Source organism: Colletes latitarsis, chromosome 8 (assembly GCF_051014445.1).
Source record: "Colletes latitarsis isolate SP2378_abdomen chromosome 8, iyColLati1, whole genome shotgun sequence".
In the NCBI taxonomy this organism is placed as follows: Eukaryota; Metazoa; Arthropoda; class Insecta; order Hymenoptera; family Colletidae; genus Colletes; species Colletes latitarsis.
Window position 1 is genome coordinate 33775585 of NC_135141.1, and position 19649 is coordinate 33795233.

The 19649-nt window shown below is 40.9% G+C and overlaps 1 protein-coding gene across 3 annotated transcripts in view; it reads left to right on the plus strand.

Moving 5' to 3' along the window:
* Positions 1 to 19649, plus strand: part of Plx (PTB_TBC1D1_like and TBC domain-containing protein plx) — a 33940-nt gene that overhangs the window by 2434 nt on the left and 11857 nt on the right. The window contains exon 1 of one of the 3 annotated variants that reach the window (XM_076771984.1): positions 12413 to 13551. The exons of the other annotated variants lie outside the window; for them this stretch is intronic. Within the exon in view, the coding sequence (XP_076628099.1) occupies positions 13465 to 13551 (87 nt within the window). The 5' untranslated portion in view covers positions 12413 to 13464. Of the gene's footprint in view, positions 1 to 12412; positions 13552 to 19649 lie in introns of those variants that run through there. 3 annotated transcript variants of the gene reach the window in all.

The window sequence follows — 19649 nt, forward strand, 5'->3', positions numbered from 1 at the left end:
ATCATCTCAACTCGTCGTTATGCATCTTGTATTTTCGAAGCGTGTATTCAGGATCGTGACAAGACAGGAGCAGAACGGACACGTGCTCCTGGCCACTATGTTACGAAGACGCTGACTGCTATAATTAAAAATCCTTTTTCATTTAAATTTCGAAAACGTCGAAAAGGCGCCGAAACATCTAGGCGCGGCCCTGCGCGCGCGCGCGTGTGGTCGCGGGGCACAGAAAGTCCGGTGCGCGTATTGCCATTACGAATCGTTCGTCGATGTTTCAAATTATTGTTAATTACACTTTTTACGTCAATGCGACTGGCGCACTGTATCGATGGATAACAAAGTATTGCTCCGAGGGGTACTTAATACGTGTTAAAGCGAACGTACTCGCGCATTACCATACCGCTGTTTATTCAAATAACACGTTATACACACAACGACTTACAGCGAGAATTTCTAGTATCAGGTTCGTACGCCTACGTCGAGCTAGATAAGAGATCGATATATCTATACGATTTTAAAAGTGGAACGCACCACGGCAATTAAGTCCAAACGTGTTTGCTTACTTTAACAAACAAATGATCGAGGGATGCCGGCTTTCGTAATATCCGAGGAAACAAAAACATGGCGGTTCACGAGAGCTCTAGTTTCCGCGTCCTACCCTAATAAAATAACGATTCTCACGAGTTCCTACCCGCAACAGAGAGCAGCAGCGCCACACATAAAAATTACAATTGCAAAATCTACCTCGGTGTGTTGCAGTTCGAAGCAACCATCCGAGATGGGCTCGTTACTCGCGTCCTTCGTCTCGTTTTACCTCCCCCTTTAGGATTCTTTTCGACATTATGCGCGGACGTATACTTGAATTTGCATCTTTGTTCAGCGAAGTAACTCGTCGGTGCATTTACCAGGAATGCACGTTGTTATGCCTGCACGCCTACATGCCGGCCAGATAAGACGTCGACATGTGCGCTTGAACATTGCCGGAAAGTGGGACACTCCTGGTTGACCATGAATTTCTTGCTAAGCTTCACGGATTTACGCTTAACCGTCGTATCGTGTTCCATGGAATCTAGATGGAATTAATCGGGGATTAATTTGAATTGACGTTTCCACGACGTTTAACCAACGTGTTTAACGATAGAATTTCGATTTACAATTAAGATCCAAATCTTATAAAAATTAATCGAGCATTACTCGACGTCAAAGGGATTTATATCAATGTTGTTGATCGTCGATTCTTATTTTGAAGGTGCAGAACGCGAATGGACATCGATTGAGAACCGCTGTAGCAAGTAAATCTGAAGTTCGATGGACACTGTCCAATTGCTCGACACAGATCGATACCCATCGATACAGAGGTGAAACTCAATTCCGTGATGAAATTGGAACGTCATATTGATTGTTGATTGTTCGTTGTGCAAAGTTATCGGGACTTTGCGCGTATATTGCATTTAACGTACGATTCCCGCCGATGGGTAATAGTACTATAACGTCTTTCTAGTTACTTGACATAGAAATTCCTCAAATATATTTCCACGTTTATTTTTCTGATTACGAGATCCCCTCGATGGTATTGTCGAACTATGCGTCGACTCTGTTCGGTAACTGATAAACTTGAGCGAGTACTTGTGCCAATTTAATGATAGCAAAGTGAACTACCGAGTGATAGCGCGCTAAGTAATTTTTTTAATTTGCGTAACTAAATAGTAATAGTTCTTCTGTGGCGTTGCCTCCTACACTCGCCACTAGAGGGGTCGACCGACCCCTCGGTTGCTATAATATGCAATCCTCGACCGACTTCCCAATATCCCAGTCGTCTAAGGCAGGGCCTGCTAGAAAACCTTTCCTTTTCCGTCCTTCTACGATAATTATTTCTCCGAGATCCTACCCGCAGTAGAGCAAGCGCCACAGTACCATTTTTCAGTCAACAAGCTTTTCGAAGCTTGTGTACTTCCGAAGTTAAGGAAAAAAAAGTATGGCTGGACCATTGGCACGAAATGAACGACCAAGTTTCTCTTCTTTATCGCGAAAGATGGATCGAGAACGCGATAGGCTGATGAAGAATACTATCAGGTAGGACGTTGCCATTCTTGCGAGAAACTAAAGAATTGTCGGTTAATTGTGACGATGATTTCTCGAGCCCGTGTCAGTGTCGGCGTTTTCGATATTCCGAGAAATGCTTCTTCCCGAAGAATTCGAACGTGCCAAGTTGTTCCACGCGCGATGCATCCAGCGCCCGATTGCTTCTTCGAGCGATGAAGTTTCCCCGGTATCGGCATTCGTTGTACACGTGCACCGATTATGTAATACGCACGATGCACTCGCTTATGGACGTAAGTATGCGTGTCTATTTTCGGCGGTCCGCGGGGATACGTTTCGCGAACGAAAGACTGATCGACGGGCAACGTAAATCGTGGTAACAATATTTATTCCCGTCCGAAGCATAGCCAATCGATTCGTGTAGGTATACGTTTAACGTATTTAACCCTGGTCGACGTATCAAATGACAAACAGGCTCTCTCATGTGTCTTGCCGTTCAACTCTCGCGTCACAGTGTAACTTGGAAACGTCGACAAACGAGAATTAAAATTTCAAGTCCCGCTTTATAGGTTAGATTTTGAAGAAAGGGTATATGCGAAGTAACGATTCAAAATAACGGTCGTCTAAAAGTAGCAGATGCAGGGGATTAAATTCGTTTCAATGTTAATAAACCGAGCTGTTGGCAGGGATTCAGTAAACAAACGCATCTACGCGAGGCTCTTTGTTTTAATCTGAAACGACGGCTGACATTTGTTCCATAACTCGAAGGACATTTCTCGGAAACCTACGTCCACATGGTCAATTGCACAGTTGACTCTTGGCTCTTGTCGCATTCTGAGCGACGTACGCCGCGATACCTCCGTTAATAAAAGGAGGAGGCAGTCGGAATTACCGATTACGTGTCCTCGTTGTATTCTCAAGATCGTCGTGTTTTGCATTCGACTTGGTTCATTTTTCGTTGCGGGGATCAATTACAATCATTTTTTGTGGATAGGCATATCCCCGAAATCCTGCGCATTTTCGAGAAAAAAATTCAAAACGGACGGAACTTTAAACGTTAATAACTTTTTAACGAAGCCTCCATCAACAAATTGATATTGTTGATTTTGGCCTCTAGAATCTCCCATGAAAATTTTTCTCAGGGGTGGCCGAACAGTATATTCTGTTTTCGTAAGATGTTCGATTCATATTCGTAAAGATGGACTAAATTCGAGGTTAGGTTAACGTGGTATTCCTTGCAAGCTTAAATGTGAAAGGTTAAGAAAAGAAGTAAAATGGCACGCAGGCGTGAACAAAAATATCTTACGCATTATCCGTGATATAACATTTCCGTTATTATTATGTAACTCGTATTTATAGGTTCGCAATATTTGATTATTCCGAAGACGCGTTGAAACGTTGAATAATAAACAGCCTGTTTAAGACTGGCAATTAGGCATTTCTTTTTTATCGTATCAACACGCATAATTTGTAATGTTAGCATTGTTATTTCTTCGAATCGGATCGTTTTCGGCGCGTATCGAATATTTCGAGCACCATTGTGTAATTACGGATCAGAACGCGACACTGGCATGCGATAATCCAGCGATAGTGAATCGAATTACTAGCAGCCCGGACGGTAGTTGTTCGAATTGTTGTCCCTGTGCATGTTTTTTTTCCTTCTTTCCAACGTGTACGGTTCTGTTTTCTCTGCGTTATTAACCCTCTTCTTTAGCCGCGTCCTCGTTTGAAGCCGACCAAGTACCGTCGAGTGCCGTCCTCTAATGGCGTGCACATGGGAGAACCGACGCATCATAACACGCGGGGACGAGCCCTAGAAGGGGGAAAAAAGAAAACTGTGTTCGGTCGCCACAGTGTCGTGTTCACCGTGTTTACCATGCGTCAGGGCTTCTTATCGGCACACAGTGTGTCGCGTGCATTGGAATTCGGATAAAAAATCTTAGCTTCCATAGTCGACCCACGTGCAATTCGATAACGTTTCCCACGATACGATTACACGTAATCGCGCGATAATTACCGTTCGATCAATTTTAATTTAAATCACTTTTTTCGGCAGTCTTTAGTGAATTTTTTTAGTGAATATTTCCCCGATCGGTTGGCAACGCATCGAGTTGCTCGTTCTGTGAATACTTTTTACGTATGTACGTTGTTGGTTATGTTATTTACGAGACGCGTGAACTTGTACCAGTCCTTCGACCCTTGAAATACGAACTTGTACAATGGTATCTAATATGCTAAACGAAGAATTACGAGTCGCACTGTGTGAGAATCGTGGATTCTTCGCTACGCTTCGGTGCAAGGAAACACCACACGATGCGATGCGCGGCGTACTGTAAAACTTTGCGGAAGGGGGTTAATTAACGTACCAGGGCCGGCGCGGTTACACGAAATAAGACACGACGTCGACCTCTTTACTTGGTGTCTGCAGTTGTGAAGCCCACATGGAAACGGCTACAGAGTTCATACAGGGTGTTCGGGCACCCCTGGGAAAAATTTTAATAGAGGATTCTAGAGGCGAAAATAAGACGAAAATCAAGAATATTAATTTATTGATTGAGGTTTCGTTAAAAAGTTATTAACAAATTAAATTAAAAATGTTTCACATCATTCACGGAAAAATTATTTTCGGTTGCGGGGGTCAATTATAATCATTTTTGGTCATTAGACATCCCCCGAAATCCTACCCACTTTCCAGAAAAAAATTCGAGAAGATATGAAATTCTTCGATAAAAAGTAATTTCGCAAGAAATAATAATAATTATGATTCGAATAAACGCGTGAAACTCGTAAGAATTTAAAGTATACAAATCGTACGCGAACGATCGCGAAGCTTTTCTTACCTCTATTCTTGCCTCGTATCTCGAGCCCTTATCAATCGACCGAGGTTATTGCATTATTTAAGACACTGTGCCTCGTTAAAGCGGAAGGGATTGTCGAGATTATCAAGCACTTCAAGTAGTGTCCTTGACTGATGCGTTCTCGGGAGCGCAGAATTTTAATACCAAAGATACGTCGCTAACAGTTTAATCACGTTTCCTTCATCGATTTTGTGTTACGCGAGCCCGATAACAGCCACCATCCCCCCTCGGCTTTCTTTTTTACTTGTTGAGCGTTCTATTTGCACAATAGAGATCGTCCAGCCAGCAGGGTTAATCGAGCCTCCTCATTAAATGCTCCGCCCGGACTCGCGGACAATTCTAATCGATCGACGATCGACGATCGGCGCAAGCTTTTTAGCGGGTTGCTATTTCATTCATCGATCGTTCCGTTAAATGAATTCGCTAATTAAGCAATACGCGGACGCGACGTTTATTTTGCGCCGGAACATCTGAAACTAATTCTGAATCGATGTACGTAATTAAAGGCTTCCTTGGAACATTCTCTTCTCTTTGATTAATCGTCAGAAAATGAAGTATTGTAATAAACTGCGTTACCAGTGTCTGTCTCACCCTCTTTCCTTGAAAGTTATTTCTGACACAGAAATCATTATTACGTTGCACGCCTCGTTGGTGAAAATTGCAAGCACACAGCAGACACACTTTCACATATACAGGGTGTTCGGCCACCGCTGGGAAAAATTTTAATGGGACATTCTAGAGGCCAAAATGAGACGAAAAACAAAAACATTTAATTAACAATTAAATTAAAAAGTTTTCAAGCATTATCCTCCATTAAAATTTTCCCCTGTATTATCGCGTCTGAATAAATGTCGTAATAGAAAATTATACGAGTAATATCTCGTTATTAAATGTAACCTAATTTAATTTCTCGACATTGCGGATATTTTGTCGCGTACGAACGTTGGCCAATAACGTTTCAGAAATCTTCAATTTTATAAATGTACAAACATCGTTCGAGCGTTGCAAAAGTCAATTGTGGATATCGACGGAAACGCGGCTCTGCTGGTGTCATTGGCCGCCAAAACGAAATTCTGCCTGACGCAATAATCGTTATTATGCAATCACAATAGGAAAACGGAACGAAAGGACCTTTCATGGTTCATTGGCACGCGCTGGTATTCTTATTGCATTCCGTGGCATAGTCGCCCCGGATACTGTTACTGCGGCTGTGCAGACCTAAACTGTTCAGCGCCATGTTGGTGAACCTTGCACAATCCGGTATCCGCTACAATTACATTTTTCTCGTTTCACTCGTTACCCATCGAGCGTGCTTAATTCTACGGAGAACAGATTCCTCGAATAATTTACTCGCATACTTGAAATTAATTCGTCGAAAGTTTAAGGGGCAAGACCACTGTAAAAACCTGAAATAAAGCGTTTTTTGCGATTCTTTTTTTTGGATGGATGGAAAAGTAAGAGGAGAATAATATTCAAGAATGTTATTAACCATGTCGTTGAGTGTTAAAAAAAAAAAAATATTCATATGACGACGCTGAAGCCATTCCGCTCCACAGTGGCTAAATACGCGAGTATAGCTCTTTTCCATCCATCGGAAAAAAAATCGCAAAGAAACGCTTTATTTCAGGTTCCTACAATAGTCTTACCCCTCAAGCAAAATCAGAGGCTTTTCTTGATTTCTGGATCTCGATTATTCAACCATTAGACTCTTGCTCCATTAAACCTTTCATTCCCACTAATTTCCTGTATCTTAAATACGCAACTTTCCGGTTGTTGCAATTAAGAATCCTTACCGGTTTGTAATTTCAAATCAACCTTTAATGCTTCGGTCGTATAAAATTCGAGGCTCTTTGCAGTATTTCAATCCCAAGTGTCTTGGATTTAATTTACTATTCGTCTAAACTCGAAAGCTGTAGAATGCTGTGCAAGTTAGGGATTGGGTCGAAGTATTACTGTAATTGCTTTCAGCGGCGTAAGAGGATCGAGATCGGTATTTCTGGTGACCTATGCAAATCATCCGCCTTCACGTGCATCGCTTTCTTCGATGCAATCGTCTCGAAAATGTCAAGAATCGTGTAGAATTTTGATATTGGCACGCGTAGAATAGGAAAATTGACTGAATTTTTTTATTCATCGACCGTCATCGGTTATATGTTTGTAATTGTAAAATAATGATTATAATTGACCCCTGCAACTGAAAATAATTTTTCCAGAACGATTTGGAATTTTTCAATTTAATTTGTTAATAACTTTTTAACGAAGCCTTAGTCAAGAAATTGATATTGTTGATTTTCGTCTTATTCTGGCCTCTAGTATCCCCCATTAAAATTTTTCCTACGTGTGGCCGAAAACCCTGTATATAAAAAGAATGCAGAGATTTGTATCGAAGAAATAATTATTTTTGTATCGTTCTTGCAGACTATTAACAACCTCGTGTATCTGAAAATACGATCGTACGAAGCTGACACAAGGTTTTTACAATTTTTCATTTCGTCAATGGATAAAACGTGTTTGTTTTACGGATGTTTGCTCGACCTTAATCGTTATGATATCGAACGCGATCGATTAAGTTATAAAATAATTAAGTCTCAATCTGGTAATGATTATAAACGTTGGACGGTTTGGAAAAGTCCGGTTCGAGGCGTTCTACTTTGTCGTTGCTCGATCGGAACGGACCACCGTGTTAATGAAAAATATCAAATCGGTTCGAAAAACCGGTTCGTGACGTTGCGTCACTGTTTCCACGTCGGATATTCGCCGCGTTGTTCCGTGTGTGTGCGATTTTCATTCCGAATAATCGCAACTGTAATTATCGCTACCGATGCACTTGCACTGTTACGATCCCAAGGCCATCGAATTCTCCCTCCACCGATGCACCGGAGATGTTTTTCACGGCCAACACCAATTAAACGGATCACGTAAGAACTGCTTGGAAGCTGTTAATCGTTCCCTGGTTCAATCATAGATCCTTCTGTTTACCCCTGAAACTGAAATAATCTAATTTTTGGTAATTTTAGAATTCGATCGATAAGAGGCTCGAACGTTTTCGTTCCAAAGCAACGTTTCCTGCGGTATTCTTAGCCTTTTTAACATATTAACGACGTGGCTCGCGTGCAAAATAACAAAAAAAATAGAAACATTCCGTGAAACTCCGCTCCTCGCACGCGAACCGATTTCTCAGTCGTAATTTATGATATTCGTCGACCGCGCGCCTATAATTAAAAACGAGGCTCCGTGTAAACAGGTCGCTAACGGCGTGTCGTTCGCGTTTTTCGAAACTTTCTGTCGCGTTCGAATCTTTTTTTTTTTTTTTTTCGTTGCGCAACGCGTTGTCGTATTTCTTTTTTTCTTTCCACCGTGCATCGACAACGAAACTGTTACAGAGAGGCGGGAGAAAAAACTTTTTCCCCCTTGATCCTGTTGCTTCGAATTCGAGTCGGACGAACCAAGTCTCGAATTGTGCGACGCAACTGCATTGTGCAACGAAGTTCGAAAGCGGGCGCATCGCGAACGTTTCGCCACGGGTCACTAAGGAGCTTGTGAAATCGTTGCAGTGAAAAGAATTGAAATTTTTTTTTTTTTTTTTTTTTTTTTTTATATCGTAAGAATGAACGGTAGAGTGATTGATCGTTCTACATTTATAAGATAATTAAGTAACGAGCACTTTGAAAGGAAAGTGTTATTATAGGATAATAGAAGTCGTTAAACCATAGAAAATTCTTTCCTTTATTATCTTAAAACAGAGTTTGTAAGCCCAGTTACTGGGAATTGGTTTCTACAGGGTGTTCGGCCACCGCTAGGAAAAATTTTAATGGGAAATTCTAGAGGCCAAAAATTTTTCCCAGCGGTGGCCGAACACCCTGTATAATTCGCTTCCCTCTCGTTAGGGCTGCTTTAAATAAAGGTTACGTAACTTGGTACACCACGGAGCAACCAGAAGCGCCTTTTCAGATCAGGATTTATTACACTCTGTTTTCGTAAACGTCAAAATTCGCGTCTCGCGAAATTGTTAACGTACCTAAACGCGCGCCAAGACGATGGAAAATTTTCTTGAACTAGGAGCGGCGGAATTGATACAAGTTTCACCGTCCTAGTGTTTCGACCGATTAAAAAGAAAAGTGAAGTATACGCTTCGGACGGCTACTTAAGCTAATTGATGGATTAATTTCGTACGAAACGGTACCGAACAAACAATTTACATTCCGTCAGAAAATGACGGAGTACGATAGTAATTTAATAAGCTAATATCTTTAAATTATGGTTGGTAAACTATTATCTTCTCGTGGATCATTTTTTTAAAAGTCGACACGCTGCTTGTAATCACGTTAAACACGATTTTTTAATACAATGGCAAAACAATCGTAAAACCTGTCTGCATTAAATATTTTTTTCCTTAGACTTCGGATCGGGCTCACGGCCGACCGGCTCGTTTCATGTTTTGCACAGACAGCGCTAAAGTTTTATAACGTTCTCTTTTTCTCGGCATTGTTTATAAAAATGATCTCGCTCGGTTTCGCCAGCGTTCGATCAAGTAAAAACAACCTGCAAAACACGAATTATTTATTACTTATTATTTGGATTCGTCGCAACCCAGATTGTTGATGATATACGCCGGTGCTCGAAGGCCAGAAAATAGGCTCGTCAGACGTTTGGATTTGTTCATACCTCTGGCGAAACAGACCGTTGCGTATCGACGAAATGAAATATTTACAACCGGTACGCACTTGTACGAAGGGGTTAACAACTCGAGCTCCGTCGATTCGCGGACTGTGACAATTGTTTCCTCGATTCTATACACGAATTCTACCGAGATCATTTACAAGTAAAATGCGCCATCCGTTCGAAGAGATGTCAAGCGTCGATTAGATCGAGAATGTGGTACCGATAGAAGACCAATAGCTTCGTAGAATCGTTTTGAGCGTTCCATTGTCCGGTCGGAGCGACACGCGGGACAAACGGTTTTGCACAAATACTGTAATTTGCATCAGAAGGCACGTCATAGGCGGCCGTAAATTGCTTCCGTTCGCACCGCGCCTAGGCGTCGAAGATCGCGGAATTGGCAAAAACACGCACCCGTCCGTCCGTAAACAATTATTTTATATTTTTAGATGCCTGTTTATCCGATGGAGTTTGCCCCTCGCGCTATTTCGGTGACTTACATTGATGCATCGATGTAAGAGACACGCGCCGTCGTTCCAAGCGCCCCTTTTTCAAGGTCGATTCGAGCTCGATTCGAACTCGATTCTCGCAACAATCGATACGCTCGCACGTGCAAACTTTCGATTCGTTTCCAACCTTTTGACCCTTGAAAATTTTATCACCCGAGGGTATACCCATTTTTTAAATAATTTTTCGGTGACGTAACTCCAAGGGGCCAAGGATCACGACTAACTTTTAAAACAAAGAAACCTTCGACAACGAGAATCGAATATCTCGCAACCGTTCGCGCGATCTCACCGCGAAAAGGAAGCAATTAACGCGATCGTCGACGGTTCCAAGCATCGTTAAAATAAGGCTCTGCTCGTGGAAGGAAACATGCTTCTTTTTTACATTTTTTTTACGTAACAGACATTCGTCGAGAAATGGCGCGTTTTCCTTCATCCTCGATTTAAAAGCTCCCGATCGAACGGTTCGTTTTACTTGCAGATTGTTGGATGGTGGGTTGTAACGTTGTAAAATGTTGTAAGTGTGCAGGCACGCGTGTTTGTTCGTCAGAAAATCGAAACGAAAAGCCGTCGGAGTCACGTATATAACGTGTGGTACGTGTCAGACTACGTTATCGCGAAGCGAAAAGCTGCGATCGATTCGCACGGAATTGCCTTGCTGGAATGTTTGTAATCATTGGCACGCGGTAATTGTTTATTGCACTACGTGACCGAGATATTCGAGCGTTTATCGTGGAACCTAAATGTCAGATAAGAAACGGGCAGGATAACAAAACTGTTGGATGACCGTGTTCATTTTATTTTTATCAGCGTTCGATAAACGCTTCGTTTTTGGGACTGGTGATTACAGTTGACCCTCGTGCAATGATAATTACAATCGTAGCTTGCGGTCGGTACTAGTTAATATTTACACAAGCTAATTTACAATTGGAATTAACAATCGTAACCGCAGTTATTGATCGTTGATCACATTACATTTTACCCAAGCGTGATCAAGTGTCTTATTTCACCGTTAGTTCATGAATATAACATAGATTTTAGTCTTGAGACGTATAATATTTATTATCTGACGGAATCAAGATTGAGATCCATGTTATATTCATACGGCGTACGTAACAGTTTATTATTCGAATTTATAATTTACTGGACATCGACCAAAAGGAACAGGAGTTTAGGAATTTTCAGTCGTGATATATCGTTTTTTAATCATTCCGCGAGATCGATGGTTGGATCGACGCTTGCAAGAGTGAGGTACCTTCACCTTTTTGGGGCCGATTAAGTTCCGGTATTGCTGTACGAATGAAAACTGAAGAAGAAAGAGTTGCATACATTTTCCACGGTGAAATTAGAAACGAAAAGTTCCACCGTATACCGTACACGTTCGTTGTGTGAAAATGATGTTTATCCATACATATTTATCGCTGGGCTACAAGCTGCAATTACATCGTTGTTATTTCCTCAATGAATACGTGAAAGTTTCACTAACAATTAACGCGTGCTTTTTTTCTGCCTAACGAACTCGCAATGTTGTTGCGTGGATTGGTGAACATGAATTATTACATGTGCCTTTCGCACGTGAACTGCACAGAGATAATAAAGATGCAAGAACAACCTTCAACTACTATCGTCAATTTATTGTTACGTAACTTTAATTATCTCAAAAACTCTGGTTTCGAGATGAATATCAATATTATAAAATTCCTTAACGATATTTATGATTTATTCGCTATTATGTATCACGGTTAAACACAAGATTAATTAGCACCCTATATAGGGTGTTGGGCGACCCCTGGTAAAAATTGTAATGGGAGATTCTAGAGGCCAAAATAGAACGAAAATCAAGAATATCAATTTCTTGATGGAGGCTTCGTTACAAAGTTATTAAAAAATTTCAAATCTTTCTGGAAAAATTATTTTCGGTTGCGGGGGTCAATTACAATGATTTTTGGTGAACAGACCTACCCACTTTCTAGAAAAAAAATTCAGTACTGGCGATACTTGAAATTGGTATTCTTGATTTTCGTCCTATTTTGAACACCCTGTATATTGCACGTCCCCTTTTATGTAAACTCGCTAGAAATCGCTCTTTCGTGGAACGACACCTAAACGAAAGTTATACAAAGAAATTTAGCAAACGTACGAAACTTGTGTAACTTAGTTATAATATAATATAAATTGTCGTTCGGTTGATAGATTGAGAATAATGCAGAATGACTGGCGACAGCAGTCGCGGTTCGATAACACTTCGGGAGCCTTTTCTATGCGAATAATCTGAACAGAGACTAGCGTTACCTGGAAGTACGCGACAGCCAATCGTGAGAGATCCATTCGTTTCCTCAGGCGACGAGCGCTCCACGCGTCAGTCGATGTTTGTCCGCTCGGCGGTGAAGGTGTCGCGCGGTTGCGTCGTATCGAAAACAACTTTCCAGTTATTAAAACGCGTAATACGTAAGACTCGACGATTAAACGCAACGTTTTCTTACCCGAGTCGATAATTATAATTGCTAATTCAGATCGAGTGACATCGAACCGGAACATAAAATATTTTCAAATTGTTTCGTTGGCGAACCACTTGAAATACCGTCGATCGTATACGAAGGCAATCTTATCGATGGAATTTCATGGGAACCGTAAATTTCGAGAGAATATCGATTCACGCGTCGTTGGATGCAACGTGAAAGTTTTTAAACCGAACGATCAACGGGGTAAAAGCAGCGTCGAATTGTTGAACAGTTTAATCGCGGAAGTTTTGACAAGCAACCGATCGCAACAGGATATGGTTTGTAATTGAATCATCGATACACGGTGCATGTGAATGGTCGTGCTATTTTTTTCTTTTTCTTCTTTTCGTTCCGAAGTGGCTCGCCTTTGTCGCGTGTTGTACAAGAATCGGGTCAGCTGTTGTGGTGGGCAGCCTTGAAGGTAGTCCCCAAGTTCGGTAGAAAATAAATTATTTCTGACTCGCTATCAACCGTGTCGTGACTTTGCGCGAAACTCTTAAAACGATTACGCCAGCGTTGTCCAGGAAAAGTTGTTCCAAGGAACCTGGCCCGAGAAACTCGGGAAGCTCGGGAAGCTCGGGAGGCCGTGAACGAACGAGCGAAACTCTTGGAACGATACGTTTTACACGGTCGGCGCTCGTTGAACGCGTCCGTCGGTTGGCAAATTGATGCAAAACGCGGAGAGTATATTAAACTCGGCATTGAGGAGCACCGTTTTGTCAATGTCCTGCTAGAGAAGGTCCACCGGTTTCCCAAAAAAGTCGCGTCGCCGGAAGTGTCCGTGAAAACGTGCCAGATTTCAATTGTGTTCCGAGGTGAAGTCCCGCGAGATCGCGGCACCTAGAGGTCGCGTTCGATCTTTCCAGCCGCCGATGGGAGAGACGGACAAAACTGAAAGGCGGAAAAATGATCACCGTGCCGATATCCGCTTCCAGTCCTTACGTGAAGGTTACGTCCTACAGCGATGCAAGCGCTATTGGCAAAAAGCCTACAGTAAGTAGATCGAGAAGTCGTTGGCATTCTGGATGTACGTATGTATTTCGTTTCGAGGTCGTTAGAGCCTACCTTTTTCTATCCTTAATTTTTTTTTTTATCTATTCCGAACGTTTTATAAATAAAATGCCCAAACGTGGGCGACGGGTTATTTAACACGTTGAAACATTTTGAGAATGGTTCATAGAAAAGGAACAAACCTAAAGGTTGAGTGGAGGGACAAAATTGGTTCGTGTCAAATGTCACGGATCGATCGGGGCATTTAAACGGAAGTATGAGAACGAAGATAAAACAAGGTAGAGAATGCGGTTAATTCCCCTCTCCTCTTACCCCTTCCATTTCACCTTTCTATTGTTTCTTTTCACATTCTAAACAATCTCCGTAATTCTTCGCGTGACATTTAGCTCATCGTTCGCTCTATTTCCCAAACAGTCGCGCCAACTTGAGTGATCATCATTCTTCTGTTCGCTGCACTCGTCCTTTTCCCCTATAGCGACGCAGTGCAACAGATGTAATAGTTTTCATGTGTTTTCATAATGTCAGAATAACAGAATATAAAAGAAATTTAGTTAAAATGATTGTGTTTGCGTACGAGTATATCACATGATAGATTTATATTATTATAATAGAAGAGCCATATATTTTAATATGCAAAGTAGGAAATAGATGAATCGGCGAAAAGGTATTTTCAAAAGCTGGACTAATTTAAAACCATCAAAATTATCTATGTTGTTATTTTTAAGTAACAACCCAGACCTAACCTAGCCTTTTTCATTAGACTACATTACTATACAATTTAAATTTGGCGCATTTGTAATTCTTTGAATTTCCACTGAGGGGAGTTAGTGGAACACTAACGATCACAGTTAACGTGAACCGCTACTAAAACGCCATCTTTCGGATCGTGATTTTCTGATCACTGACAAATCACTGTTAGTGATTTTACACGCCATCCCCAGTTTAGATCTCTATCAACGCGCGAGCAACAATTTAATTTAACAAGTTCGGTAACCGATCGACCGTGCGCATCGTGTAATAGATCTTGGAAAATATCGACAATACGGACGATATTATGAATATTTTATTGTTGCGCGATGGAACATTATTGGACGACGATAAAATGACAAAAATTATCAATGATCACCGACATTTCGACGTAGATACTTCGCCCCATTGTCGTGTTCGCAGCCACCAGGCTCATTATTCATTCTTATCGACTTATCACGGATTATTTTCTTTTCGCGACTGGTCGGCTGCCGAGGGAGGAAGTTCGCTAGCTAGCCCCCCGGAGGCTGTTTTTCACTTTCTTTTCGCTTCCGTCCATTCGGTTGGGAGGCATAGTTTCGTGGAACCGTGGAGCTAAATTTACAGCGGCGAACGAGCGAACGAGCAAACGAGGAATCCCAGCTCTCTGCCAGCGCGCCCGTTTACTGACCGTGTTCCGATTATGTATTTCGTGAAAAACGCGCGGGACGCCTCTCGTTCGCGGCATTTCTTGGACGTCGAGTAGACTGGTTGGTTTCTGTCTAAGAATACCGTTGCATTCTCACCTCTACCTTGCACGCGGTGAAAGTTACGTAAAATATGAAACGCGTCTAATTCGAGTTTCGACGTGATTATTTCTACACGTGCCACTCGCTGGCATCGTGTAGCGATGCTGCAGGATTAAGTACCCCTAGCGGATATTTCACGAAACTAACGACAGATTCATCCGAGTGCTTCTTCGATTTAGAAAGTACTGGGAGAGTAATTGGTTCGTTGATATTATGGGAACCTCGTCGTTTTAAATAGTCACATTTTATGGCTTGTTTAAATGCTCGAAATTTTTTGCTGATATAATTAACCTGTTCTGTTTCGATGATTTTATCTACTATCGCTAACTTCACGCCTCATCGTTTCACGTATAAACTTTCCAATGATTCCACTGGCCACTAAATCGCGATAGTTAGTAACTTAGGTTGTTTCTATTTCCAGCGAGTTATTACTTGCGTGTTTATAACTCCCATTTATTCGATCCTTATGGTACAAGACCATTGGCCGGTTAAAATATCCCTATGATGTTCGTGATTTACATATACAGTGTGTTTCCTTAAACCGTAAACGATGGAGAAGTTATAAAAACAATATTCTTTATGTTGCTTCAGCGAGTATTCGCTAGTTTACATCCCATATTTATATTCCATGCCCTGAACGCCACATTCCTCGTTTCACATTTGCATTTCTACGCTTCACATTCCCTATTTCACGTCTGCATTTTGCATTCCACATTTTCCATTTCACACTCTGTATTCTGCATTACCCGTCCCACGGTCGTCCTCGCAATTCATAACAGTTTCTTATTAAAATATTCTACCGTTATTGCTTAACAATTCGGAAATTCAGGTAATACAGTAGGATCGGCGATCCTTTACTGCTATCGCGTTCTGTTAATTAATTAATTATTATTATTATTAATGTCGGTAAGAATCATGATTTACTACTGGACGATAAATAAAGGTACGATCGTCGCCACTCGAGTTCCATCACGAATTTTACCGGAATTCTAGTACTCGTGTGCCAGAGTTATAACATTTCGATCACGTACCGTGGCAGCTGCTTTCACGATCCACAGTGTTTCTTCGAATCGTCGGGAGAGTATCGTGTAGCGATAGCGAAAATTCTACGCGTCTGTTACACGAGAAACGATACACGATGCACGTCCTTAGTCGAGCGGTTACCACAAGACAAATCCGGTACACGACGAGTGCCGCAAAAAGAAGGTGGTCGTTAACGCGTAATCACATTACCGAGATTACAGTTTCTACAATAAAGTATCGATATTAAGGTGTAACAGTTTCTTACGCGAGATATCATATTTCCTTCGTCGCATTCCTTTTCGTTTCATGCTTAATTTCTTAATTTCTTAATTTCTTAATTTCTTGATGGTGGCTTCGTCAAGAAGTTATTAACGTTTAAAGTTCCGCCAGTATTGAATTTTTTTCTCGAAACTGAGTAGGATTTCGGGGGTATGTCTGTTGACCAAAAATGATTGCAATTGACCCCCAGAACCGAAAATAATTTTTTTACAATTTTCGTCTTATTTTGGCCTCTAGAATCTCCCATTAAAATTTTTCCCACGGGTGCCCGAACATCCTGTATAATTACTACCGTGTTATACATATATTCTCAGAAATACAGAGACAATCTTAATTTATTAAAAAAATTATTAATGGATCTCATTATTACGATACTTTAGGGTTAAATCTAGGCAGCACAGATAAAAAGTTAAGCAGTTGTTGCTCGACGGGATACGTGTCAATTTTCAAGTAATTTATTCAGGAAAGTTGACGCAAGACTCTTTTTTTTTTAGCCATACATGAAAAATGTAGTTCGAGAGATCGTGATATTTAAATAACACGAGTGAAAGCCTCGGGTATTCGTAGAAGGATTAGGAGCGACAAGCCGTCTGCATATAATTAGACGTGTTGGCTGCTGTGTACGTCTCTAGACGAATTTATCTAGAGCGGTTTGTACTCTGACCTAGTATTATTTAAATATCGAACATGATCGCGTACAACAAATGTCAAGTAAAAATAAAAATGCACAGGTTCAGTTTGAATTATTTTATTTTTCTTTATTATCACTTTGTTCCCTGTTGCGTTAAATAAATTGAAAGTTGGGCTCATCCGTCTGCCGTTTGTCGTCGTAAATTAATTACTTTAATCCATGAACGTGTTCGTAAACACGCTAGGACGCATTCCTGGTGATGTCAATGGAAACTATGTCAAGCAGGATCAAAGACCTTATATGTATATGCATGTTAAATCGGCATTCAAGTTTTCTTTTTTAGTGTGAAATCAAATCAAACGAAGTACGGAAAGCCACAGCATGGCTGAGCAATTAGGGTTTAATTATGCTCGACACTTGGCTCGCATGGCAACGTGGTTCTCGTTCCTTTTTTTTCCACACAGAAGCCCCAGAAACGAACGTGGGACAAATACAGACGTCAGTTTTCTTACATAAAATGCGTTTCGTCGCTCTATTGGCACAAATAATTCTCTAGCGTCGACTATGAACAAACAGTTTCTCGTTATTTATGTTACAGCAGTATTTATCAAGCTTCGTATTTCTGTATATCCTTTAAATAAAAAAAAAACAATTGTTGACAAATGCCTCATGATAAAATTAAATTATTTTTGAAATATACAGAAGTGTTTCATGCTCTGTACTCTCTACTATCTAATATGTTTTTCCTCCCTTCTTCGAGATGGCTTCGTTAAAAAGTTATTAAAAAATTAAATTAAAAAGTTTCAAATCTTTCTGGAAAAATTATTTTCGGTTGCGGGGGTCAATTACAATAATTTTTAATGAATACACATACCCCCGAAATCCTACGTACTTTGGAGAAAAAAATTCTTTACTGAAAATATACTGTGCGTATAAAATTTTTCCCAGGGGTGGCCGAACACCCTGTACAATGCGTAGTATTATACACTGCGCGTACTGTGTTATGTAACGTAAAGCGTCGACGACAAAGTACACAATATACGGCGTCGTCTTTTAACTTATTTTGCAATTTGTGCCACTTGAATCCCACTCGAAGGTAGTTTGCATTCGCGAAAAAGAACGAAGTCTTCCATGAAAGGTCTTTGATCGCGATTGACACAGTTTCCATTAAATCTTGGTTCATTAATAATCGATACGCCGTTGTCTGTCCCATGGTAAATTTGCGTAATTATATGCCCAGTGTGCTTGCCAATGGAACATTGTAATTAAGGAGAGCAAGAGAAATGGAAATAATTATCCCTTCTTAAATACAACTGTGCTATTTGAAATTCAGTCACGAAACACGTTGTACGTACCTTTTGTTTCGTTTCTAAAAATAATTTATATTATGTACGGTTTTTAAGAGTGGTCGCACGCGAAAGAAATATTCATAAGCGATAAGAACACTGTCGGGCGATAGTTGGATATTCCTTGAAATATTGTTGTTCTCCTTGGGTCGATTTACGCGTTACAAGATATTCCGTCTGTTATGGAAAACTTACTTTAATAATACGACTAGTAGAAAATTCGTTCGTAACCTTAATCCGATTATTTGATGAACAAGTTCACGAAAACGTAAGTCGTAAGAGGCTCCACCTGTGGGCAAAGATTTGACTCAATCGACGTTTGTGAAATTATGAGAAATAAATATCAACGTTTATTTAGTTTCCTGTTGGGATTTTATTCGCGAAGATACGGCTTCGTACGTCTTGACGCGCCTCGTAAATTGTTGTCTGTAAAGCGAGATGGAAAAGCGGGCGGAAACGATTTCTCTGCATGGCTTTTCTCACGATCGTCGATCACGCGAGCGTCCTTGATTCGAGAGCGCGGCTTGCGAAACAGCTTCTCTTCCATTTAACTGCAACCCGATGAAACGGATCGCAGGGTCGATCTCGAAGACGTTCAATCTAATTTTCCACGTGAATTCAATCGGCTCGCGTCACGATGCGGAACCGTGCTTCTGACGATCACGCGTACCTTGAATTGTCGCTGATCAATTGGGAGTGGACGCAAGTGTCAATAAAACAGAGACGCGAACGGATGTAACACGCGAGCGTGTTGTGGTGAAGACCTTGCGCGGATTTCGCGATTCTTCCAAGCAGTATTTATAGTCCGAGAACAAATACAATTATACGCAAGAATTGAGAATCGAGACGGGAATTGTCGTCGTGATTGTCGGTTGCAAAAGTCGAGTCGAATATAACAGACGACGTAATAGTTACTTTTTAACCTCGAATAAAGTAGCAAAACACAACTCGAATGTATTCATAATTCGTGAGAAGTAAGCGGGACAAAAAAATAAAAAGATACTGCGAGATCTACTTTAAAATTGCACACTGTGTAGAAAAAAGGCTTAACAACTTAATAACTGTGACTTCAGGCAAAGTCGATTGATTCAGTAATCGTTTCAGTGGTTATTGAAGAAACGATCTTTGGAGTTAGTAATTAACTGAAACAGTGTTTCTCAACTTGCGATCCGTGGGCCCCAAAAGGTCCACAAGATCTTGGAAGAAAAATCTATTTCTTCGTTTAGAATAAAATAAATTCTACAATGATCAATTTCTATTTTTATG